At 38.7% G+C, this 27,203-nt stretch overlaps 1 protein-coding gene across 3 annotated transcripts in view; it reads left to right on the top strand.

The window, feature by feature from the left end:
• The window catches only part of LOC145967459 (kin of IRRE-like protein 1), a 372,081-nt gene that overhangs the window by 292,563 nt on the left and 52,315 nt on the right, over positions 1–27,203 (top strand). For all 3 annotated transcript variants that reach the window (XM_083092372.1, XM_083092371.1, XM_083092373.1), the window contains 3 exons: positions 12,691–12,801; positions 24,434–24,524; positions 24,642–24,754. In XM_083092372.1, coding sequence (XP_082948498.1) covers positions 12,691–12,801; positions 24,434–24,524; positions 24,642–24,754 — 315 coding nt within the window. The remainder of the gene's footprint in view (positions 1–12,690; positions 12,802–24,433; positions 24,525–24,641; positions 24,755–27,203) is intronic.

Here is a 27,203-nt window from a genome sequence, read left to right as displayed (position 1 = left end):
ATTTTCATTATAATTATTTGTAAAAAAAATTAATATGTAATGCAAGTGACAAATGCTTATCTTACAAAAATCAATTAGTGTTTCTTTAATATTTTTCAAACCTAATATTTTAAATTAAAGTGATTCTTCATTTTTTCTCGTGAATAAAAAATATTAAAAAGCACAGATAATAAGTAAATTTAAAAAGTTACATTTAAAATAATTTTAAAAAGTTACATTTAAAAATTATCTAATTTTACTTGAAATTTTGATCAAAAATACTTGAAGGATCAGGGAATTTTCAGAGTTTTTTTTACAAGGTTTGAGTGAAATAAACGTAAGCATGTAGATAGTGAAAAAAAGCATTTATAATATAAAACGTTTTGACTTCCATCTCTAATCCTTTATGTAAGTAAGCGCGAATATTTATCACCGAAAACTTTCCTCAAAGAATCACCGATCACACTTTTCCAATATCTCCGAGTCACTCGCACGTCCATTAACGACCGCACCCGACGCGGAAATCGAACATTAATCCGTGGCCAATATCGCGACGATCATAATTCAAATCTCACAGTCTGATAAAAATAGAACGGTCGGATCCCATTTCATTTCGCGAAAAAAGCTGGCCTGAAGAGATAAATAGATAGCTGGAGACATTTAGCGGCGGGTATAAAAATCCCGAATCTTTTAAGCGTTTAATACAGCTGCAATTGTTGAAAAAAAGTCAAAGAAACAGGAAAATATTTAAAATCTAAAATTTTTCTTTCTCCTCCCTGACAGCTTTTTAAGTAAATAATTATCTATTTTATGTATGAAAAAAAATATATGAGAACTGATTTTCTCTCATTTGTTGAAAATTTACTTATACTATGAGATAAGCTTTAGATTTGTATCATATTGTACAAGTGTTTTCTCTGTATATAAGACAATAGACAGAGTTAGAGGGAAGAAGAACGAGAGGATATCGTAGATAGAGGCAAAAGAATTAACGAGGATCGCTAGTGTTACATTGGTTTCCGTGTACCTTGCAATTTCCGGGTGTGTCATAATTAAAATGTCGGCCGTTTTGACTTATCGACTTGCGGTGCGGTCTGGGTGCTCCGCAGGAAAAAATAGGAAAATACGAATCTCAGACCGAGACAAGGTTCTGGGGAAAGAAAGTCTCGTCCTTTTCGATCGAGTCTCCTTTCACGGAGTTCTGGCCAATCAGCTTCGGCTCTGACCACGTTGTGAGGTAGTATCTCGGAAAAAGACGCTAAGAGAGGAGCATGGAAAGATGAAAGACGTTGTTGCGAAGAGATGGATATCCTTTCATCATCGAGAACCTCCTTTCATATCGAGTTCCATTCACACAACGTCGACGGAAATATTTTATTTTCCTTCATCGTTTCCTATCGCATCCAATTAGTTTCTCCCTCTCATAATTTCGTTAGAAATCACATGTACCTCGCTATCTTATTAAAAGTCTGATTCCGTGGAATATTAAAAATACATACATATATTGTTATTTTGTGTAGTACATTGCATATTCAGTACCTTGCTAAGACATTGAACATATGAAAACATATATTTATGACATTTTAAATACATATAATTTGCAATTCTCATAAATATATTTTAAATAAATTATTCATCTGTTGAATAAAATAGGGCAAATATTTAAGGCACTTTCTCTAGCATTTAATATCGATTTATTAATCGTAAATTTAATTTGAATTTAATATGACAGAATAATGTCGCTATTTAAATGCTAAGACATAAAAGTCACATTTAGATACGTCACATCACTATATAAATATGGATCATTAACTTTGTCAATCATCGAATTATTAACAGCAATATAAGAATAAAATTATCAAAGAGAGACATATTTTACAAATATTTTTTGAGTCTTAACAAATTCTATGAGAATTCCCTGATTTCCATCTTGTGGTGAAAATCAAACATGGTTAAATGTAAGATTGTGCTTAGCTTTCGCAAAATTTGATCGTTTCTAGTTCCTTTGACAGCATGTCTTAAATCGCTACGGAATTAACTTGTTCTTTGCGATTTAGTGCACGTTGATGAATCTTCACAATTCTAAAGTCGCATTTTCTAGACATTATTTCTCCCCTCTCTCTTTCAGATTAATAACACGTCGAATAATACTTTGTACCCGAAACCGATCAGTGTCGCTAGCACGTTCTATGCGACGAAGAAGAGATAACGGGGTGGGTCCATAAGGTCGTCGAACTCTCTAGGTCCGCTGTCGTTCGAATATTCGATTAAATGTATCGACGGTGCTCTATAAATGTATATCGATGCGCCGAGCCCCATAAATTCCAGGCGATCCTGAAGGATGACACGGATCCCGCTTGTCCCCGTACGTTGCTCGTCGCGAAAACTGCTGGCTGTAAAAATTTAACAAGGGAGCTTTTGGACCATCGGGTTACAGAATTTCGGTGATGCCGATGGCGAAAGAGAGAGAGTCGTAGAGAAAGAAAGAGATGTGTGTACAACGAGGCAGAAAGGAAGGAGAGGAAGTGGAGGGAGAAGAAAACTCTCTCGTAACTGTTCCAATAATGCGAAATGAAGGATGATTCGTGCAACGGAGTGATATTGAAATCCGTTGGAATCCAATATTTATTATTACCCAAGCACAGGCCAAGCACGGTATCGTTCCGCAGACGGCTATTGTCGCCCCTCTATAAAGTAGTCTCGGCGTCTACGGTAGCTAGATTGCCGGGATTCTTTACTTCCGGTATCTCATCGGATTTCCCTCGATAATTTACACGTTGAACGATTACGCTATTGTTGCAACCTGCCAAATTTTTCTTTATAATCATTATTATAAAAGTATCTCTCACGTTATATATCTTCTCTTTTTCTTAAGATAATTGCTGTGTTTTATGCATCGGAAAATATTCTTTAGCGTATTGTGTAACGAGCAATCTCTTTGGATAAAATTTTAAAATATCTTACAACAATACAAAGCGATGATTAATAAATACATAATTAATTTAATTTTATGAGATTTAAATTGTAATTGCATGATTTATTAATATATTACATATTCTACAATAATTTTACTTTACGTTAAATATATTTATTATCAATAATCATATATATGGTTTTTTTAAAGAAAAGATGATTTATCATTTTTTAAGATAATATTAAAACGACACATCATTCTATAATGACCAAAATATTTACAATGTCTATAAAAGAGTTTTATATACGGAGCAATTGCGTAGAAACAATAATTAGACGAAAATTTACTCGTTAAAATTTTTTCATTGCAATTTAAGCGTTTCTTTGGTTGACCGAGGCCAAAAGCGAGGGCGATGGTAATCCCAGATTTCGTCGGGAAAGGAGATCTTGGCCGTTGTATTTTCGGCTCCATTTTTGTTCGTTTCTCTTTTCTTCTCTCTTTATGTATATATATATATATATATATATATATATATATATATTTGGTATAAAAAGTCGCTCACATACAATGCTCGCATACACGGCCGAATATGAAAATGCTTCGCCTGCTTAGGAACGTACTTTGCGAGTGCTGGCATATGAAGTGGCATTCGACAAACACCGTGCGGCTTTTCAACTCGCGGAAGCTTGAGGCTGAGCAGGCTTATTCAAATCGACCAACGCGCTAGAGAAAAAGGGACGGAATGAGCGAGGAAATAACGGATCGGGAAAAGGATAGACACGGAGGATGAAACAGGTTGCCACGTTCGTTTACTCGTTTTTTCATCCTCGCTTCTGGCTTTATGGTGCTTACGTTTCCTTCGATAAAATACGCTATATCTATGAACAAAGTGACGGGAACGAAGCCGACTGAAAGCAGACATTTCCAAAAAGATTCTCAATCGATGTCCTGTCCTTTCTGTCGCTCGAACGGAAAATGAACTATTTTCTCAAAAGAATCCGTCTTCGTATAATTGAACTGTTTCAGACGATAGACGAATTTAAAGACAAAAAAGTGAAAACGTGTGTGAAATAACGCGAAAATGATAGATGATGAAAGTTTTCCGAGTAATTTTTAGTTTCATCAATATTTGTCTCTGAAGAGTTTTTTTTTTTTTTTTTTTTTATAAAATGTAGCTTTTTAAATATTTATTTAAAGCAGCTTCCGTCACAGCGACGGGCAATAGTAATTATATAGTAATATTGGTTCTTATTAAGAGAACATCGTTTCTCAGGAACAGTTTCTTGATTGAAAAGAATTGTTAATTTTTCGCCGGCAGTCCAAGAGAGCGAAACGTATTCTCGTTCCGAGTAATCTACTTTCTAAAATGCGGTTGCCTCCAGCAACGTACTTCGCATATATGGTTATTTTTTCTCTCCCTCCCCTTCCGTCGCCCCTCGCTCTTACGAGATATCGCTCGCGAATTTCGTTTCGCAGTCGTCTCAGGTGGTCTCGGTCGAACAAGTATTTTAAAACCGCGGCGCGACCCCCGACGATCGAGTATCCGTGCCCAGTTCACCCGGTGGCTCGTTTGAATTTTAGAACGATAGTGGAAACTCGTGTATCCTCTCGCACTACTCGTGAATTTAACTTTCTGGCGAGCGAGCGAACGAAAGCGGGCGGGGGTGGCGAGGAGAGCGGCGGAAGCGGCGGGTTGGCGCGAATTAATTCACGACCTCCTGACGAACCGTTTTCCGCCGAGTTATTCCGTTGTATCGCCGACACACAACACCGTCGTCCCCAACGCGTCTCCGCGACGACGATGTTGCACGCGTGCATCGTTGAGGGAGTTCCCGTCCCGCGAAACTTGAGAGATATTCGGACAATGGGAATTAAACGGCAAACTATTCCCGTTACGTCGTTTATTGTCGTGAAAACGCATCCGTTTAACGTATCGTCTCGGAAGTAATATTGAGGCGGCTCCTCTAAAATTCCCGTTAGTCTTACCTTAGGAAGGATGAGACGCGTCTAGTGGAAGCAAACCCCGGAAAACTCTGTCGTAGTAGAAGCGGGAGGGAATTGGGTGAAAAAAAAATGACGAAGGAGGACGAGTTCGCCGGTGACAAGGAACATGAACGATGGGCGCGACGATGGTGTCGGCGAATTTGAAAATAAAATTTGACGTTTTTATTGAAATCCGACGACGGGAGCACCCGCGCCGCGGTATACGTGTAATCCTTCACGTCGGCGAGCACCGAAAGGGAGGGCGGAGAGGATTTAATAGCGTAGTTACGAATGATGGATCTTAACTCAAACGTTCCCGTCGGACGTAATAATCCCTTAGCGGGCTATTCGAAAATCTCTCCTCGGAAAATAAAAATAACGATTGGCGGAAGGAAATCGAGGATTGGAGAATTACCGTGTAACTTTCTATTTCGCGATGTACATTAAATCCACGCGAATTGTTGAATATTATAAAGTTGCGCAACTTGGCTCGTTACGTGCGATGAATAAACAGAAAAAAGATCCCTCTCTCCCTTTCGAGTGTCCATTTAATAACATTGGCGAAACTTTCCGGACGAGATTCCAACTTGTTGACCCAGTCTGCCGATTCTTGCGAGCGCCAAGTAAGTTTTCGCGATCTCTCGCTTTTTCCCGTCGGTTTCGATTTAACGTCGAGGCGAAATCGCGTGTCGCGTCATTTCGTGCATTTAAAAGGAAAACTCGTTCGCTCACTCACCCTTCCCTATGTAAAGGAGAGAATCGCACGGAATCAGTTCGCAGCCTCTATATTGGCGCATCGGTTTAGGCTCTCGTAGCATTACGTAGGTGGTAATTGCTGGAGAATCGATTTAGCCGCTTGCACTCAAGCGACGTCGCCTTAACCAATACAACACGCCGCGAACGATGATATTCCTGTCGATAACAATTTACCCCCGATACGAAACGCCGCGTCTTTCCGGCCACTATTCGAGCGAGCTTAAAACGAAAGTGATGGAAGAATAATGGCGGAACAATACGCAATACGAAAATACGATGCGCGAGATGGCAAGCTCGATTCGAAGCGAAAAGATATCGTGCGAGAAAAAGTGAAGCAAATTCCATTATCGGAATATCGAGATTTGCTTGAAATTTGTATCGCTTAATTTTGCGAAATATATTTTTAAATCTGTCTTCTCTTCGATCCGTGTTTTATATCACGCAAAGAGAGAGCATAATTTACGCTATCATCCGTATCGCGAGATCGACGACACAATTGTTTTGTATTTCTTATCAATTTTCTCCATTTTGTTTTGTATTTCTTATCACAATTTTCTCTATTTTGATTTCCGCGTCTATATCGCGTTTAAATGGGCGAAAATGTGATAGAAAGGGGGAATATGTCGCTCGAAATGAAACACGTCCTCGGTACTATTGTTACGCGATTAAGCGACAAGGTAATCTGCAACAATAACGAACGTGCGCGGGATTCGGCGAGGCAGCAAGGTGAAACGAGACGGAATGTACTTATTTTTATGCGGTTAATGCATCGCATAACGTAATACAGTGAAACGGGACGCGCGATTAAATCCGCGCCCGGCAAAAATCCCGAGTGATCTCAATTAATCATTCGTCCCGTTGAAAATTTCAACGTAACGTTCGTCGGTCGCCGACATGCAAAAAAAAAAAAATTACGGAAACGAGCTGGAACATGACAAACGATCCGTTAACTTCTCGTCCCTCGCCTCTTCTCTTCAACCTCTCCCCCCTCCCTCCTCCCCTCGGGTTTCTTCCCTCGATCGTATCCCCGCGTGCAACTGTAAGTGATATATTCCGTGAAGAAGAAGAAGAAGAAGTGGAGCAAAGGTAGAGTGAAGTGACGTAGAGATCTCCCCGCGCGCGCGCGCGCGCGGAAGATAAATAATCTCTCGGAAATATGTGCGCGACGATAACGTTTTTCGAAATGCGACGGAATAATAAGCGAATATTTTCGTGACACGTAATTTCGTTTGCGAATGCCATCTCGATGTATGATCTGCCCCGTGGGGAGAGCTGGCCGGAATCTCGATAACCGCGCAACCAATCTGCTCGAACCGTGGCCGAAGAGGTCAGTAGGTCGCTCGTGTATATATATATATATATATGTATATATAACAATTTCATACATTCCTGCGGCAGAGAGAGATCCTCCTCTATATGTATATATACATATAACCCCGTTTTCTCGATCGGATAATGCATCTCGATTATCGGCGATGAGATATTGTTCTTTTTGTTTTTTAATTACACGTGATGCCGCATGTTTGCAACGTGTTTGATATATTTTATATTATATATCGCTTGTATTTTACGCTTTATTGAATTTATTGTATTTCTCTCTGATAGAATAATAATTTTAATTACATCCGGCTATATCGATCTTGAACGAGAGTTCGCATTCCATTTACATTGCAAACCCTCCTCCGATGGAAATCACGAATATTCTTCTTGCCGATTCGCGTCTGCATGCTTGCTGGTTTCTATGCGCTGCGAATTCATGTGGAAAAAAAGAATGTAATAAAATCGCGACCCCCTGATTGCACGTGGCCATTTGGGACGCGCGTTTGTATCCAACCGCCGGCTCGTTACCGCCATTTTTACGATTTTAGGAGAATGCAGCTGATTGTAGCTGTTTGTCGAATTGCCGTCTTCTGTAATATCGGAACGGATTATTAACTGATCTTGTAATTTATAAGCATTTCTATATTTTTCGTAAAGTCGGGTAAATGCGTTTATGCATTTACCGCTCGATGCAAAAGACGCGTTCAAAAAGCGCTCTCGAGTCCGATGCGAATGCAACTTTCATGTCGCAAAAGTCCGCTGTGAGCCAACTTTCAAAAATTCCATGCACGCCGGTAAACCGAAGATTTTCGCCGAAAAAAGAAAACAACGTTGCTCTTTATCTCTCGAAAAATATTTTCCCTCGGTGGCGGAAATGCAGTCTCGATGATCTTTTCCCGAAATCTTTCTTTCCGGTGGCACGAAACCTATTTCGACGGCGCGGGAAGCTTAAAATTAACTCGATTAAAATTGCGGCGAATATATAATACATGCCACTTTGGCTTTTCCATCGTCACGCGTGCAAATACATAGAACCGTCCACATTTTCCGACCGCTCCTGAAATTATCGTCGCGGTCAGAACCAGGCCCATTGATTACACCACTGATAATTGCAGTGCATGCTCCATTCAGTTCGATCTCTTTCGCTCATCTCGCGTACTTCACAGGCCCTATTGCGGTTTTTGGTGTAAAATTCGAAACCAAAATTTAGAATCGAGATGTAGTTTGCGCAAAAATTTGATACAATTAATTTGTTTGTCGATATATAATATATGCGTGTTAAATAAATATATTTACGTAATTTTTAAGACACTTGTGTACGAGACGTTTACGTTAAAGGCAAGTGCATGCATGTAGCCGACGCAAGCAAATTAGATTCGATATTTGCAGAAGCGGACTGTGTTACATGTGTAGGACATTGCACGCAAAACTAGACGCCCTGTTTGCAGAAACGGACGGCTACTTCGATCTCCGAAGCGGCGTTGTATCTATAACTACCGGCTTTCCACCGCGCGTACTCTAGGATTACATTTTGCCTGCGAGCGATACTTCTCTGAGATACACTCGCGCGTGTGTGTAACTTCTGATTAGTATCGCGCACGGTATCGATTTTGGTGTTATTCGCTGAAGTAGGTAATCTATGCATCGCGCAAAATATATCGTTTTGCTTTTGCAAACTTGTATTAAAGGCATAAAACTGCATCGAGGTGTTCCATTATTTAAGTTTAACTGATATTTAGTAGATAGAGACAAAAAGGGGGCTTGTGTATGTTTATAAAGGTAACTGTTTTAATTTATAATCTGACAGAACATACACACACACACACATGAAAGTATACTTTTAATACTTTATTTTCTCGAATCTTCAAGAATCTTCGCGATAAGTCAAGTATATTATACGCAAAAATCTACATGACATGTAAAAGACGTGACAAGTTTCGCATCTCGAAGACGCTGTTTCAAGCTGTGCTATTAATAAATTTAATATCTGGTTATATAATGTGATCAAATGAGACGCGCGTGCTTTGCTCGCGATAAACTGGAACGAGATGAAATTCAGTTTCCTTTCGGAACTCCATCGGGCTTTCGCCTGTCGTCAAATCAATTCATCGTGACGCGAACGTACTCCGATAAACTTTATTTCTTCGCAATATGTCGCGATCGTTAATTGCTTAATTTCGAATTTTACTCGTCGATCCTGATTTTACTCGACTGATTAAACTCGATAACGAAATCCACGACTACGAATAAATTTCGCGTATGTGTGTCTCCACCATAACGAAAACCGATTTTGTGAATTGACGAATAATTACGCCGAATCTTTTCTTCTTTCCGATCTTTTTACACTGCAAAATTTATAATAGCAAAAAAATCTGTTGGAATTTAAAATAATAGAGACTTCAAAAATGTCAGAAATTCATCATTTTATTTTTTTTATTTTATTTTATTTTATTTTTTTATACAATAAAGCAAAGCAGATATTCCTGTGCATTCCTGATTTATTAATCGGATATCTATTGAATTCAATTGCAGAGTTGATAAATAATGTTCCTCATCAAAATATAAAGAGATTGTCGAGTAATTGGAATCGATTGCGGAGAGAGAGAGAGATATGAAAGAGCGGAAATATAAAGCGCGCGTATCATTTTTGATCGCGCAAAAGTACGGCAAAATATCGTCCTCAGAGCCTCGTAGAAATTAAGCTCCCCGAAGGAGGGGTGTCATCGCCCGTCGTAGATTGCTCCGGATGATGCACGATACGCTATGAGCTTCATTTAATTTGCCGTCGTATACCCAGCTTTTATGAGATAAATTGCGCAAAATTATCGACGACACCGTTAAACGTTAACGCGAATATCACCTGTTTGTCAGCCAGATGTGACGTTTAATTATTATTACATGTCATTACAATTGCATTATGTGTGACTTGGAAGTCGGATCAACGTCGAATTTTCTTTCTTATCCGTAATCCATTTAACCTAAAAAGTAATAAATTAAATTCTAATATTAACAATATTATCATTTTAAGTAATTCAATTCTTTATTTAAAAAATTTGACAAAACTAAGGAAACTTGGAAGATTTAAAATTATTATTAATCACACGATTTGTGTCGCGCTATAGCAATATTTGACGCTATAACAATTTCTGATATATTGCACGAATAGAATAATTTATTGGTCGCCTTTTGTACAGATATTACGAAATGTAATTGCGAAGTTTGTAAGAATATATATAGGTACACTGCGCGGTACGTGCAATTGCGATTTTACAAATTACGAGCGAGCGCGATACCAAAGGAAAGGACGTACTTGAAGAAAATGAATTGGAAATGAATAGCAACATCGAGAAAAGCAATTCGCACGCTCTTGCGCATCGACTTTGATGCGGATTTAATTAATCTACGCCCGGAGCTTAGTCCGTGCGCGCGCAGCATCAAACGAGCTTAACACAGGGAGCTTTCGCGAGACGTTTTCCATGCGAAAATCCTACAGTGATATCTCCTCAACGCTTCCTTGCCGTTCCAAGAGACTGTCTGAAATAGGAAGAAAAAAGGAAAAAGAAGTGTAGAGGATCCGGAAATCGGAACGAAATGCCACGGCGTCAAAAATAAAAGAACGAGAAGGCAGCGCCAAAATAAAGAGAGAAAGAGATAGAGAGAAAGAGAGAGAGAAAGAGAGAGAGAGAAGCGGCGATCACGTCGATTGATTGGCACGTTGACGTGCGTGGCCACGATGGATGACGCTTTATTTTCCACGGTACACCCCGATTATGGATTGAAAAGCGGCCATAAATCCTCGTGAATACTTTACAGGTACGTTCCGGCAGGTGGAAATAGAGGGAGGGGGAGGGGGGTGAAATTTCATCGCGGTATCACGAGGGAAAGAGATGGTAAGGCGAGAGAGGAAAGAGGAAGGATGACCGGATGGAAAAAGAAGGAAAAGGGGAGGAAGAGGCTGGCTCGAGCCAGCCAGCCGAGGTGTTGGCGGATGATGTTACGGTGGATGCCCGAAAATTGAATTCGTTGGAACGCGAAACGCGGTTTGATTAAGTGCTTTCGTCAAATAGCCGAGCTGTACCGTACCCGATAACGTTATCGTTCTCGATTTTTGATCATGAGAGGTCGCGTCGGATCCATTCACGTAAACTGACTCGCTTAATCGTCTTCCAATTGCGCTTTTCTTTAATTGTGGCGTTTTCCCTCGTGGGCGATACTCGTCGAGGAATTTTTGCATGCGGAAAATTCAACGTGCATGCTTTCACACGGCGATTACCTTGCTAAGCTCCGATAAGCAAAATTGGCGAGCATAGAATTTTTTTTACGACTGAGCAGACAAGGCAATATCAGCAGGCAATTATATCGGTGCACCACACGCGAATCTAATTGCACAAATATGTATATATTTAATAGGAGGCTGGTGCCTTGCCGAAGTGCTGAGATTGCGCGAATAGTGAATTTAAACAACCTTTTTTCTTTTCGAATTGGCCTTGGGACCCGTGAAAAATAGTGAACGTCGCAAGAACCGGAAAATTTGCGAATGAGTCATATTTTGTGAGCCAGTAGGTACTTATCTTTTTCTTGAATCGCGCACGGGAATTCCTCATACATATATATTGTCGATTTGCGAAAAATAAATTAGTCGTTTTTTATCCGATATATCGAGAAGCAATATTTTTGCATTAAAGCAGTAAATTATGTATTAAAAGTAACGTCAAGACGGCTTTTAAATTAGGAGAAGTTCATAAAACATTAATGTATATATATATATATATATATATATATATATATATATATATATATATATATACTTACAGAAAATTAGTTAAAATTAGCAAACAAAAGCTAAAAATGTGGCGCCTGAGGCTGCATAATTTACGAAAGAAACTAAACGCAACGAGAAAGTGGAGTGAAGGAGAGAAGAGCAAAGAGAGGGAGGCGGCGAGTATCATAACCGCGTTGATAAAATGCCGGATACGTTCGACGTATGCGCGTAACTTCCAAAATAATGGAAAAAAGCAAGAGAAATATCCTGGACGGTTTATCCGACTCCGCTTCGATTTCGCGAGAGCGAATATTCCGCGAAAAAATATCGCCGCGCTTAATCCGCAAACGATCATAGCTACATACCGGACCCGATACATGCATATCCTACGCCGAATTTGTACCAAAGAGTGGAAAACAGGAGGTTTTTCAGTGATGGCTGCGTGCATAATTCAAGAGACGTGAATATCCACGATTTGATGTTAAGCACATCCTGAATTTTTCGCGAATCGAATGTCACGAGGAAATCGCGTGAAAACGATCCCCTAAAAATTTCGCTAAACGAGTGAAGTAACAAAATCGATAAAGCTTTGAATATTGTTAAATAAGACAATAAAACTGAGCTAATAAAAGCCGAGCGTGAAGTGAATAAAATAAAACGCGAAAATAAAATAAAACTCCAAGCGGTTGTTGAGCAAATTTATTATTAATAAAGTACCGCGCGCGGTTGTTTTATTTATCCAGTTTTATTGTCTTATTTAACAAGTGTGTTGTTGAAAAAATCAATTGAATCACCAAAACATTTTGAAAAGAAGATGAAAATTTTAGATGTCGTGTATCTTTAAAAACGCTTATTTATTTTAATTCAACATTTCTAGTTTCTTCTTGTCTTTGAATAGATGCGCGTCATTTTTATATATATTTATTTTCCTCTATTTTTCGTATGGCACTTATACAAATTTTCCTTCCTATTGCAGTTCCACCAGAGCAGCCAACCATCTTGGATCGGTGGGGTCGCATCTTGAACGGCACAGCTGGCCCTTACGAGGAAGGAGATGCACCGTATCTCACGTGTCGCGTCACGGGCGGTAAGCTGGCACAAAATACAGTAATATAATATGTATGCGCTGAGAAACGTTTATCTGCATCCCTGCTAACTGCGCCCGACACATCTGCACTCGGTTACATAGGGTGTCCCAAACTTTTCGTTACTACGAGCTCTCGATCGATATTTCAACATCTTCTCTAAAAAAAGACTAAATTATACAATAAAAGTGATTAAAGATATTAGAGGAGAGGATTTTTTATACGATTGATATTTGATATACGCGCTGAAAGAGATAACGTACGAGGATTAGGAATAAATCAGCGCGCGGATATATTTCATCTTCGGGAAGAGAATTTCTTCCCCGTTCGATCCATCTCGAGAAGAGTTCTCTTCCTCCCGTCAAATCTCCTTTCCGAGTCACACGCGGCGCATTTTCGAAAGGTCGTCGCTCGCGACAACCTCACCGCGAAATCGTTTTGCGGAAACTTCGATCGCGCGGTCGGAGTCGTTGGTGTCGCCGGTTATTAGATCAGCCAACTTTTTATCGGCCGTCGTGGCTAAGTGAAAAGTTCAGCGAGACTCTCGGTCGCTCTCTACTCCCCCGAGTAGAGAGCGGGGGAGTCCCGGGTCTGCGGTGGATCGGGCGGACGAGGGCGCGAAGGGGGTGAAAAAGGAGCACTCCCCGAGTAGCGCTCCCCGCTGTTTACTTTAGCAACTGGATCTAAATTTCTGTTTATAACTGCGGTGCAACTTCTTCGGCGGCCCGCCTTAAAAGATTATTTCCAACCTCCCTTCGTTTTCAACCCTGCTCGCGCGTCGCCCATCCTCGGTAGCGTCGCTTCGTCTGACGGAGGAGAGGCATCCTTCGAGCTTTCGGCGTGATTAAGCATCGCGCTATCGTCATTCGCATAACTGGAAATACCGGGGCGGGGGGGGGGGGAGACGTGAGAAACGTCGTTGAGGGATCTTAAGTCGCGTCGCGGCAAAATTTTCGGCAGACTCGATTCGCGCATCCGCATCCGTTTGAATATTCATTGCCGCTCTGTCGTTGTGCGTCTCTCTTTCTCCTCTCATCGTTATTTAATTGTTTCAATCAAGAACTTGTATAAACGCAGATTCGGAGATGCAGCGCATTATAATTTGAGGATTTGCAAATTAATTACGATTAAGAATTTATTACTCGCCGAGAGAACGCTCCCTCTATTCATGTAAATTGACAGCGCGTTAAGAATTTTATAGGAGTGCATTTATCGTGGATATTCGTCACGTTTACGAATAATTATCACGAGTAACGATTGAACGCTGCGTTTTTTACATGTATTATGGTTTGGTTGCTTCGACCATGCGAAACAAAATCCGATTCTTCCTACGAAATGCACAAATATGTTGAATCGATGTAATCTGTCAACGACAAATTTCTATCGAATCGTTTGTCCATCGATGAACAACGTTGTACATCACGATATCGTCCATCCTTTCTGTACGATCGTTAAAAGCGAAACAAAAAAGAGACAGAGAGAGAGAGAAAGAGAGAAAAAAAGATATAGGAGGCTTCGTTACTGCAAGAGGAGATAAATCCCGTTGTTAGAATCGCTCGGTTCTCGAACAATCATATTAGTCATCGTTGCCAAATGCCGGGCAATGGATAACGGCGATTCGCGATGTGCCCTTGTTCATCGGCGAGTCCCGTTTCGACGGATATATCGAAATATACGAAGCCGGGAATATTGCCGTATGCAGATTCAATGGGAATTGCATTCGCGTTGTGCATCGATCAAACGCACTGCGGCGTATAAATTGAATATCGAGAAGATCGGCTTATCCTTAACAATACGTTCGACGTTGCGCCAAAGATTCTTTCGTCGATGAATCCGTCGTTTTAATTTAATTGTAAATAACGCTTACGAAAGAAGCAAGGGAAGGAGAGACATTGTTTTCTGTCTTTTTCATTTTTAATCGCTGGCAGAATCCGCGATTCGATCCCGCGGCTGCGACACAGAATGCGACGCAGACATATAATACGCGCATTAAATGTCAAGCGAAGTCTCTTGCCAGGCAGAGAGAACAAAGCGCGCGAGTGAAAAGAAAAGGAGAGAGAGAGAGAGAGAGGTCGCGTGTTTTTATTTAAAATTAAAAGCTCGCGCTTGTTAAAACGATCGGGACGACGTACCCGGTTGTAAGTGACAGGCTGACACGTGATATTCCGTTCCGCGAGGACCTTTTTTGCGCGAACGAACGTGCGTAATTCGCGTAGTTATCAAAACGCCGAAAACAGATTCGCGCGGCGGAAGAAGGGATATCATCAGAGCCGGCATACATTTATATAAGAGAGGAAATTTTATATACGTATAAATATACATATTCTCTCTCTCTCTCACATAATGACGCGCGCACGTTCGAGCTGCATTATCGAATTTTACGAAAGTTACGGTTCCGATGCATCTCCGCCCGCGGCGGCCGTTATTTCCGCCGCTCGTTATCTTTTACACGCGTTTATCCGAGCCGCGGATCCGCGCCGGAAAATTGTGCCGGAGAATTGGCGCAAAACCTGCGTCTCGGATACGCCCCGGACGGTCTAATCTTCATAAAGCGAATGCAACCGCCGCAGCCAGCCGCGACGCGAAATCCGAAAATAGGAGTCTCTCTCTCTCTCTCTCTCTCTCGCGCGTGCAATTCCCCTCGTTTTGTAAAAACGGCGCCGTGCGCCGCGTAATTAAGCGGCGCGCAATGTCGACGTTGATGTAATAAAAATGAGAATTTAATATCGCGCTCATCATTCTCGAGTTTGCCGCCACGCTTGCCATCTAAACGGATCGATCGATGGTAAAATGCCGCGTGTACGTAAATAAGATTTTGAATTAGTCGCATCTACACGCAGTCCCTTTAACGTCAGGAGGACATTAAAACAGTCACAGCGTCGTACGTTTTAATTTATACGTAAATTAGTCGAGTAAGCAGTTTTAAAAGTCAATTTCTGCCGCGATATTCTTTCTCGCGTTCCTTTCTTTTTCCAAAATAAACGAGAAGAACCGCGCGCAAAAGAATCGAGCCGCGATTATACATTCTTCTCCCTCAAGTACTCCCTTACACGCGACTTACAAGTAAGCCTAACCCTCTCACACGGGATATATCCGTGTTATCTATAATTTATGACAATGCCGGCGAGAAAATTTTACGACTCGCTTCGCGCGCCGAGAGAATTTATTGCCAATTACTTGACTTCGTGCCCGGAAAGAATCGAGGGTCCCTCCACGAGGATGTATACGCGCGTGAAGGGCTCTTCCGTCCTCCTCGCCGCACACGCGGGGAAAATTTCCGCCCACCCCTCTCTCGTCCCATCTCGTATAAATTTCGATATCGCGGGTTGATCATCATCGATAACGGTCCTCGAATTCATTCAAGGAGGGTGCAACCTCGGTAAGCGCCTGGCGACTCCGTATTCTGGTCGCACCTCGAATCGCTCCTCGAAAATGAAGAAACGATTATCGGCGTGCGAGGAAAACGAATTACTTCGAGGACCCTCGCACAGTTGTAAAAAATAAAAGAAAGTTCCTCCCCTCGTGATTATTCTCGCACAAACGATGGGAAGAAATAATTTTGCCATCGATGAGACTCGCGGGAAAACGAGAAAAACAACACTTTGAGATACGATACTCATCGACGGAGCATCCACGTTAATCCCGGCGACAAGCACGTGACGAAAATCAAGATGTTGGATTCGATTTCGGAGGCCCAGTGTTTTTAAAGCGACGCATTACAATTAAATGCAAATTCCACGCCGTCGAAGATATACAATTTTCCATGTTTCTAACAAGAATTAATATCGAGCCGGGTGTCGTCGATGGTAAAATTATTTTCAAATATTTCAAAATATTATTTACGATGTTTTTCTTTCATTTATTTTTTTGTTTTATTATTTATATTATTTTAAGCTTGCACGTTTCTTAAATCGCGTTGCACACATTTATCGTCGACATAATCTAAACATAATTACGCAATATCTTCAAAAACGACAGTTTTATATCGATAATAATTGTAAATAATTGCTTATTCGAAGTTTTTTTTATAAGATGTAATCAACTAAACTAATTTTTTAACATAAAAAATTTACCTTGAAATTTAAATTATGTGAAATAACTTAAAATGTTATACCAGTAAAGAATAGTTTGCAAATCGCAATAGTTTCATGTGTAAATGTAAAAAACACTAAATTGATTATAATTAAGTTTGTTCATTTTGTTTGCATTTTTTACACTTTTTCACTTTCTTTTTTTTCTTAAGAAATATATTATATATGAAGAAATAAAAGAGACTATTCAAACAAATTAACATTGATGCATAGAGAAATTAATCAATCAAGTGTCTAATGTAATAGGATGCCATATTACAAGCATGTCCAACCTTTACTAAAGTGTGTTCGATTTTCATAGATATATGTATATCGATCGACTAGTACATTTTCTTTTTTTTTAAGGTTCTAAAAAGGTAAATTCATTCTAGCGAAAATAAAAAATAACTACTAGTGGATACTGGTGTATGGCATCATACAATTTATTTTTTTATAACTTGCAAAAATACTTTTGTGCTCTTTTTCAATTAATCTGATGGCTGCGCCTACACTTCATCCATTAAAAGTTGAAAATTGGGTGAATAATGCATAAGAGCTAGTCCCATTGAATCTTTTACATGTTTGTCTGTCAGACTGCAACGTTGGGAAGTTTTAATCATGTTTAAATAAAAAAAAATCACATAAATATGTAGAACTCCAAAATAGGAATAAAGTACATTTCATTGCATTTTATTCTTAAGCTGAAAATAAGATTCATGTCGCGATTGACAAGTTGGGCAAATCTGCTATCTACTTGACAAGTGATTAAACAACGTGTCGCTCAAAAATATAAAAAGAGAGAAAAGAAATACCAGAAAATATATAAAACTGCAAATTGTATATAATGATGGCAATCGTGATTTTTCCGCTCTCTCTCTTTCATAGCAATAGACATCATAGCGAGCTAGTTTATTTCAGTCTGTGTATGCGCGGAACAAACGGATATTTCTCTCGCTTCATCCACATTTTTTCGAGTATATAACTGCAAAGCACTCTCTCTATTTCCCCGGAGCGTACGTATAAACTCGCTATGCCGCGTTTATCGGAGTATTCGGATAAAACGAATACGTATTTATTCTTCGCCAAATCTCCCCGGTTCGGCGCGATATATCGCCGTATCGAACGTCACCGGATGTTCTGGTAGTGGGTGTAATGGAAATGCGCGCTCGTGTAATTGCATAATTAAATATTTAATCAAATAGATTCACTGGCCATAGATAATTGAGATTTAATTTATATCGGTGATTAAATATTTGCTCTTCTATTTAATTGCATGATGATAATTATTTACGTTTCTAACGGTTATGGCTTATTCGAACTGTTAGTTGGTAAAGAGAACGACTCGGATATACATGATTTCCGATACGATGCGTGGAGTAAAAGTAGCTGCATCCGCTTATATCGGAAAGTCGGAATTTCAGCGGAGCACGTAACCGTGCGAGATGCAGAGATGCTAGTATTTGACTGTAAAAATTCACCATGGTATTGAAACTAAACGCTGACGGGGAGGGAGAAAGAGAGAGAGAGAGAGATGATAAGAGTGGCGCGGGGTCGACAAGAGAAAGCATCGAAGGAATTTTTTGCAATAGTCTGTATAGAAAATATTTGCCGGACATCGAGCGAAGCGGAGAGTTTTTATCGCGGTCCGGAAATCGATATTGGCCGGCGAAACGATCGGCGCTACGATTCGAATATGATAGCTTACGATGATACGCGGCATCTCGGGAACTGGGGGAGGAGAGGGAGGAGAGGGTGAAGAGAAGAGAGAGGAAAATGTAATTCAGTACCAGAGGTAATCGAGCACGTAAACTCGCAAAGATCGTAAATCGCAAGAGTTTCAATCGCGAGAATAAGATACGGCGCCCGATAAATGAAAATTCGCGCGATAATGCGTCTCGTATATATCGAATTGGAGATGAGTACAAGATGAATGAAACGTGATCTTTAAGTTTGATATCTCTCTTTCTTTCTCCATCTGAGAAGCGTGGGAAGCTTGATCGATCAGAGACGGTGTTTCATGAGAAAAATTCCGATCGTATATAAATATCGCGCGTAAACGTCTGCGTAAATGTCATCGTAAAAATTCTCCCTCTCCCCTCAACCCTTCGACTCATGATCTCAAATGAGATTTACTGTCGTCGTTTTACGACCGCGAGTAATTGGCCGATTGGCGTCGACGATCGGGCTTTCGCGAGAGATTTAATCGTGCGAAATCTACCGCGACGCGAAATGTTTGCTGTGTCCACGAAGAGAAATCCACTAGGGGGATGTATAGCATCCTTCCGATATAATGCGAAACAGTCGATAAAATGCCGAATGTATCACGAGAACGATGAAAATATTGATATCGCAAGCGTAATAACCGTAGCTCTATCGGTTTCTCGAGCTGAAGACGCAAAAATCTCCCTATACATATATATCGTGCTATCTTTACATTTCCATAATACCGCTTTACCGATCTGTTAATACGAACAACATTTCTCGATTTGTCAGCTCTTTCGCGAAATATTTCGTTTCTAGCATTTTCGTAAATTCTCATATCGCTCACAACGATAACGGAATCTGTAATGAAGTTTTAACCGTAATATTATATACAATTTAATAAAGAAACATAAGACTAATCACTTCCTATAATTTTATGATCCCAATTTCTAAATTATTTCACTCACGTCAATTTTGAAAAATTTACAATTAAAATTGCAAGAAAGGATTATTTTAATGTATTTTTTTGTTATATTATATTACGCGCTATGGAACAATTTTATCGTAATTAAAATTAAATATGTTATTTAGACTTAACTTTCAAAAGAAATTTTTGTTAATTATAATTATTATAAATGAATATTTATGATTAAAAATTAGATTATTACGAAAAAATTCAATCATCAAGGATATAAGCACAAATAATATTTTAATTATATTTATTTAAATTTAAAAATTCTTTTTTTATTATTAAATATATTATATATAAATATAAATATATGAATCTGTGATATCAAAATTTATATATTCAGAATGTATATAGAAATTTTTGCATGTACATATAAAAATTTGCAAAAACTTAAACATCTTTTAAATTTGCGTTATATTCTAAAATTTGCGTTATATCTGTTATATTAATTCTATCATTTAAAAATTGACAATTTTGATATCACATTTCATTTTCAGTGATTTGAAAAATCCTTCAATTTAAATAAAAATAATTAAAAATTATTTAGTAGCTTTTTCTCCACATTTATCCATAAATATCTTATTAATCATAGTGGATATAATAAATTCTCTTCAAAAGCTAAGTGTTCTAACAATATATTTAATTTTGATTGACAGTAAAACTTCTCCAACACACACGTAGTTATAAAATACTATAAATAATTCATTCTTGCAAGTTTCTCAAAACTGTGACGTGAAGCGATTTAAAATCATAGTCTACGTCAAAAACTATGAAAAATGACTAGTCTTCGTGATCGAAAAAGAAATATATTTATTATCTATTTTTTATCAAACTGTGTAATCATCGAATGTGGACTTGCAAAAAAAAAACACACAGACGCGGCGTATTTTTCTTTCGAAACGTATACCACAGTCGGTCTCCGGAGATTGTCGCACTACACGGCAAGAGTATCGCGATCGGTTTTAATCAAACACAAGGAGTCTCCTGAATCGTGACGAGGAGGGCGCCGAAGAGCGGGATCCTACCGGGAAGATTCGCCGAGTCCCTCGACGGAGTAGGTATTTGCTTTGAGCGGAGTTCGAACGGTTTACGATGGTAAACTTGTTAGATGTGAGACTCCGGGCGCGCTCTTGCGGCCCGGTCTTAATCCCGGAAGATATCGTCCGGTATCCGCGGATTAAAATCCGCACTTTAGTGCCTTCCCCGGCTTCTCCCCGGTTGTCGCCGAGCTCGAGGGTGGGATGCGATGCGTTGTTCTGTACCAGGGGAAGTCCGAATATAGTCCGAGCACTTAAAGTCAACGCCAGGGGCGCGCTACCAAGATCTTACCATCTTCCGCCTTTCCCTTTCCCCCTCCTCCCCCGTTTCCCGTCCCCCTTATTCCGTTCAACCGCCTCACCGACCTCTCGCTCGAGTCCCTAAGTACTCATGCAAACGAGCGGCTGAGCTTACGAATTAAGTGGAACCGCCGCATCGTTATAGCGCACCGTCTGCTCTCTGAAAAATGCTCACCGTCGAATTAAGCGTACAGCACTCTGGCACAAAAGGGCCGAGTCTGTGTTTCTCTCTCTCCCTCTTTTTTCCCTTCTTTTTCTTCCGGGAGAGTTTTCTCAAAGCGGTGAGATTGCCCGATTTGTATAATTAGCGAGGCTCACAAGGACGAAAAAAATATAGTTCACTGTGTGTGAGAAACAGACTCTTGTAATAAAGTTCGCGTTTATATGAAAAATATTTCAAGCCGTTGCTATGTTTATTTTAAGCTTTCAGTTGTCGGTAGAAGCATTGATTTGTGAATCAATAAAAATGTTATTAATTAAAGTAGTAATAAGATTTCGAAAATTAATGAAAATATTTTGTTTTTCCATCTTTGTTTCACTGTTTATGGATTCTAATGAAAAGTCAGCCATTAACGGATTTTTTAAGATTTCATACTTATAATTGATATCAATGTTTATCAGTGATATCAATGATTCATTTAAGAGAATATCGAATCAAAATATTGGCATTCGAATAGAATTTCTAGCTTGTTTAATTTTTATTGTGCGAAAGAACAATCGATATGTCAGTGCTTTTATATTTATAATTCAATAGGATTAAAATATTATTAAAGTTAATTAAAAAAGACGTGCAGAATATACGTATTATAAATACTGGAATTTTTCACATTTATAAATCCACGAAATTAAATCGTAAAAAGATCTCTTTTATCTCTTGAATTTACTTATTGAGTCTGTGAAAAAGTCATAAACTCCCATGCAGAATCTAATAAACATAATAAAATTAATTTCGAGAGATGAAGCGGCAATATGATGTTGGCCAGACGGTGTCGTGCGCGATAAAAAGAAACGGAACGAACAGAGAGGGAGGGAATAGGGGCTCGCGGGGGCGACAACGATGAGAATCGGAAGCAACGAGACGGTTAAAACGCAATCAGGATTGGCGGGCATCGTGAATAACAATGATATGGAACTAATCTAAGCGAGAGGCTGTTCCCGCGTCGTGTGCTATGTGCTTTCCGACTGGAGATCAGGTTGCAATTTTAAGTGCCGCACCGATGTTGCATCGGACCTGATTAAATTGCGTTTCCGGCGTCGTACGCCATCGTGAATAACAATGAAACGATGGCATTCGGATGGCACATTTTTCCCCCGCAATCCCTCGAGGCTTCGAGGAATCGCTACCGTCCATTTTTCCGGCGATTTTCGTTTGATTACGCCATGCGCCGCGCGTATGTAGATAAAAAAAAATTTTTTCCCAGAAACGATTTCATATTCCGCACGACATCATATCGATAAGGAAATATAAATATTGATCGCAACATCTATATAAAATATAAGATACATTTCGAATTCATTATGTTATTAAAATTAAGATTGACTTTCGCAAATAGAAATATTTATGTGACTTACAATAAAATAAACCACTGTTCTTTTTTTCATTTTCGATAGTCGACAGAATTTTTGTAATTCTAATAGCATTTTTCAAATTTTTTTGGAGACATATCGCGTCCCAATATTGAGAAAATTTATGGAAGACACATATACTCGTAAATAAAACAGTTTTCATAAGTAAAGTAAAATTATTTTGAAAATTTGTACTTTTGCATCAATTTTATCGATTTTGCTTCCAAATGAATTTCCGTGACTCACAGTTAAAACTACAAAAGATAGATTTCGTCACAATCTTTTTTCTATTGATACAGCTAATAAAATAATTTCAAAATTATATTAGTAAAATTTATATTAGTAAAAAAGAAAGTTTACTTCAATTAATTAATTTAATTTTAAAAATTTTCAGTATTTTTTCTCACATTTTTCATTTTTAAATTACAAACACATAGGTGTGTTATATTAAAATTATAACTTACTGCAAATTATGATTCAAGCAGTTTTTTAATTAAGTAAAAATTTGGAAAAATATTATATAAAAAGTTGTCTATCTCTATACAAAGGAAAAATATTGCATATTTCACATCTCTCGGTAGAATAATTAATTCGTAAATTATTTTTTATGACATACAAATCTACAAATTGCTTTCAGACGTATAATGAACGATCGGAAAATTTGAATCAAAATTCGTAATATTATCTATGAAAACTCATTTTAGACAGAAAGAGGGAGAGAGAGAGAGAAAGAGAGAGAGAGAGAGAGAGCTGAATGTACATTCTCAATAAGTATGAAACGAAGGGAGATTGTGCAGAGACCGACACTATTTCCCGTAAGAGGAATTATTTCCGTCCGTATCCGGTGCAAACTACGGTTACCACCGTTACACGATTCTCTTTTGATCACGTCGTCAATCTGTGTTCCACAACTCCAGCCAGGTAATACAAATATTGGCGCGATAATCAGCAATACCAAGCTATATATCGCAATAAAATATCGATACACCCGTGCATCAAATCAAGTTATTTTTCCCTTTAACATATTATTTCAAAAACTAGGAGAGTCGAAGCACAAAATAACGACTATTGATATTTAATATAATATAATAAAACATAAAATATAATATAATATAAAATATAATATAAAATATATAATATAATAAGATATAAAATCGAAATAATTATTGAAAGAAAACTACACATATATTATATGTACATATTATCGATTAAAAAAAATTTTTTTTGAATGACGATATAAACAAAATATTTTACCAGTATTATAATTGCCAATTGTTTTTCTCATATCAACAACTTTGATAACCAAAACTGTAGCTAAAACGCAATTTGTGCAAAAACTGTTAATAGTTTCTCCCTCTCTTTACAGAAAATAAGACACATTAGTTAAATACTTTAAAACGATACAGGAAGCAAGATGTGTTTTGCGTGCAAGCGAGCGATGTGTGCAACACACTGTATTTACTTTCGCGCACACTTTATTTCGTTATCAAGAGAGAGCTCGTTCTGCGAGCCCGCTATGTAATTTCGTTTTTAATTTTTCAATCACTTTGATCGCGCATTCTCGACCTGTATATTTCGACGTATTTATTGCCTTTCCCTCTCCCATTTCCACGGCGCGGCTGGCAAGCTATAACTTCTGGTTATCGAGCTAGCGGCCTCGAAAGACCTCCGAAGTCTCTCTTCTAGTTTTTGTTTGGCATACCGCACGGAAAACTCGGGGGTATCGGCTAATTTAAAAGTTCTCAGAGAGAACTCGTCTACCGCTTAGTAGCCCCGGCAAAGCCCGTTGCTGCACCGTGTATACGAACTCCTCTCGCGCTCGTCATCCCTCGTTTTTTCGACCCTCTAAATGATAGGTACGAGAAATACGTGTAAAGAACTTTTACGGAAAGTAATCAATTGTGAGACGAGCTAGATTAAAACTATCAGCCCCGCACAGGTAACATATTATGAAACTTTAAGTAAGTTCGAGGTCTTGCGTTTGTTGCAGGTAAACCGCAGCCCATGGTTAGATGGCTTGTAAATGGCCGGGTGAAAGACGAGGAATACGAACATAATGCTGGCGATGTAATCGAGAACAGGTACAATTTCTTCGATGTAGATATTCGCGTGTGTTTTTTATATGCGCGGAAATTGTTTTTTTTTTTTCTAATTCTATCTGGCACGATTAATTTTATCTGTTTAATTTCTTTCAACAGATTAACGCTACAGCCCATTAGCCGGTCCGATCTCGGCTCGAACTTTACCTGCGAGGCGCGCAACACAGATTTGGTGGATGCGAAGGAAACATCGATTTCTTTGGATCTCAATTGTAAGTAAATTAAATTAAAATTGAATACTTTTTTTTCTCGATTGGAGAAAAGATTTTTCTACAAGAAAATCTGTGTTAAATATTCTTGTGTACGAATTTTCAATAATTTCTCTTGCACAAAAATCGATTACTTTTATTAAAAGCGCAGTAGACTAATGAAAGCAAAAGGGAAATATATATTCTTATCACGTGGCTAACAAATCAGAGAGGCCTCGCCCTTAAGCCTATCATGTCTCGCATTAACGATAAAATCTACGAGACACCAAAAGTGGGCCAACATCCTTTGCTTCCTCGCCGTTGGATGAGTCGCCTTTACGGGAAGATAAGGCGAGATAAGACGAGAAATATATTAAACCCACTTTCTCAGGGAGGGGAATCCGACTCGTTCGTCGCCTTTCCCTTTCCCTTTTCTGAGAAAGAGCACGAAGAAGCATGAAAAGCAGACTATTCTCTAGGCTTCGCGAAATTAGAATTCTTCGTTAATTCCCCAGCGCGGGATAAAAGAAGGCGAGGTGTAGAATAGGGATAAGGCCCTAATTTTCGTACTACACCGAAAAATTGGCAAGCGCGTGGAATCTTATCTCGTCGGGTTATCCAACGGTTGCAACAGATTCGAGATACTGTAAGGGATTTTCGTGTTCGCCGTCGTTTCCATCCGTGACCCTCGATTATTCAATTGCCGGCCCTTGATTCGATTACACTGTTATCAATCACCATTCTCGTAAGGATTCCATCACTCTAATTCACTTTTTTACGCGTGTGTTATGGAAGCAGGAATTTCGCTTTTGCGCAAAAAACATCCACGATCAATACGCATCCAATAATCAGGCTTTTCAAAAATCAGAGATTTTCGTCGAAGCCACTAACGAAATTGAAGGCCAATTATCGACGAGCGAAAAGAGAGAGTCCCAGCATGATGAAAAATAAAAAAAATATAGATTGAAGCGATCAGAGAGAAAATCGTGATGAAAAGAAGAGGAACGTATCGAGATCTAGCCTGACCTAACGATTCAACGCTCTTTGATTTTTCATTACTTCGGTAAAGTGCCTGCGCAAATTTATTTCCCGTCGTCATTTCATTCTATTAAGTTGCAAAATAAAAGTCGAAACCAGACCAGTTTTTCCGTCCAAACAGGAAAATTCTTCTGTGCTTTCATTAGGATCCATCAATCGCGAGATCGCCATATCGACGGACGTATCAGCGCTCATCATCGTTAACTTTGAAGATTGATTAAAGTTAATAAACATTATTAGAACAAGCTCCATTCCTACAATATTTATACGTCCATATTTATTTATTTATTTTATTTATTTATTTTTTACTTTATTTTACAGTCTCACGTATGTAGATTGTTTCAATTTTAAATTTTATAAATATATATTATTCAATATATTTTTTCAAATCAATACATTTAAAATTGGATAACTTATTTTTCCATTAGAAGTCTTCAATCAATTTTATATTAGATTAAATTAAAAAATAGAAGAGAGAGAGAGAGAATTGTCTTTTATTAGAATAAATTATTTAATTACGCAAATGGAGTATTAAATATTTATCATCCTTGTCGGTATTGGAAACAGGAAGGAATGATAACATAAAGATAATAAATAATAAATTGCGACTACTATTATCGGAGCGAAGTGCATCGCAAACAACCGTATGGAAGCTTCCATTCACGCTTTTTCATATTTCACAGATGAACGAATCGTATCTAGTCGACACTGGCGAATTGGAAACCTGAATTTATTGGCCGTCAGCGATCGTCACTTCGCGAGTAAAATTTAGGACATTGCAGTTTTTATCGCGTATACACGCACACACACACTCACTCTTTGCATATGCAAAGCTCGATAAAGCGCGAAATTATTAATAATAGATCGGAAAACAATAATTGCGAAAAGTAACAATGCGCTTCGTCGTTACGGGGCGAGAAGGACGCAAAAAGGATGATACGACATAAAATATTTACACGACTAAATATTCATATCTTGCGCAAAAATATTTGACGAAAAAATGCACGTTGGATGCGTCGCACGTTCGCTTGGGCGCGACGTTGAATATATTTGTTTAACTTATGCAATTACTTTCACATTTTGCTCGCGACGCGACGGCTGTATCGATACGACGAAACGAAATGCCGAAGCTTCGTCCAAAAGTGAAGGGCGGCTGCAATCTATCATTTTATAACGTGAGATTCATTTTTTGGCCGATTTGACATGGCCACGACTTTTGCTCACTTTTTTATCCGCCATTTTTATTTTCTTGAGGCAAATTGCAGTCAAAAATTTTTATCCAAAATATAAAATAACAAGTATATTTTTATGTTTATATTAGCAGAAATTTTTTAAATGTACCTGGTGTCAACAATATTAACGTCTTAAATGTTGGAATTTTGAAAAGAGAAGCAATTAAATTTTTTTAATTATAAAAGATGAAAATTCTCTACAG

Source organism: Camponotus vicinus, unplaced genomic scaffold (assembly GCF_025532165.1).
Source record: "Camponotus vicinus isolate PSW18456_S1 unplaced genomic scaffold, iyCamVici1.0 SCAF_2, whole genome shotgun sequence".
In the NCBI taxonomy this organism is placed as follows: domain Eukaryota; kingdom Metazoa; phylum Arthropoda; class Insecta; order Hymenoptera; family Formicidae; genus Camponotus; species Camponotus vicinus.
Note: the sequence above shows the minus strand (reverse complement) of the source record. Positions and strands in the feature narration are given on the sequence as shown.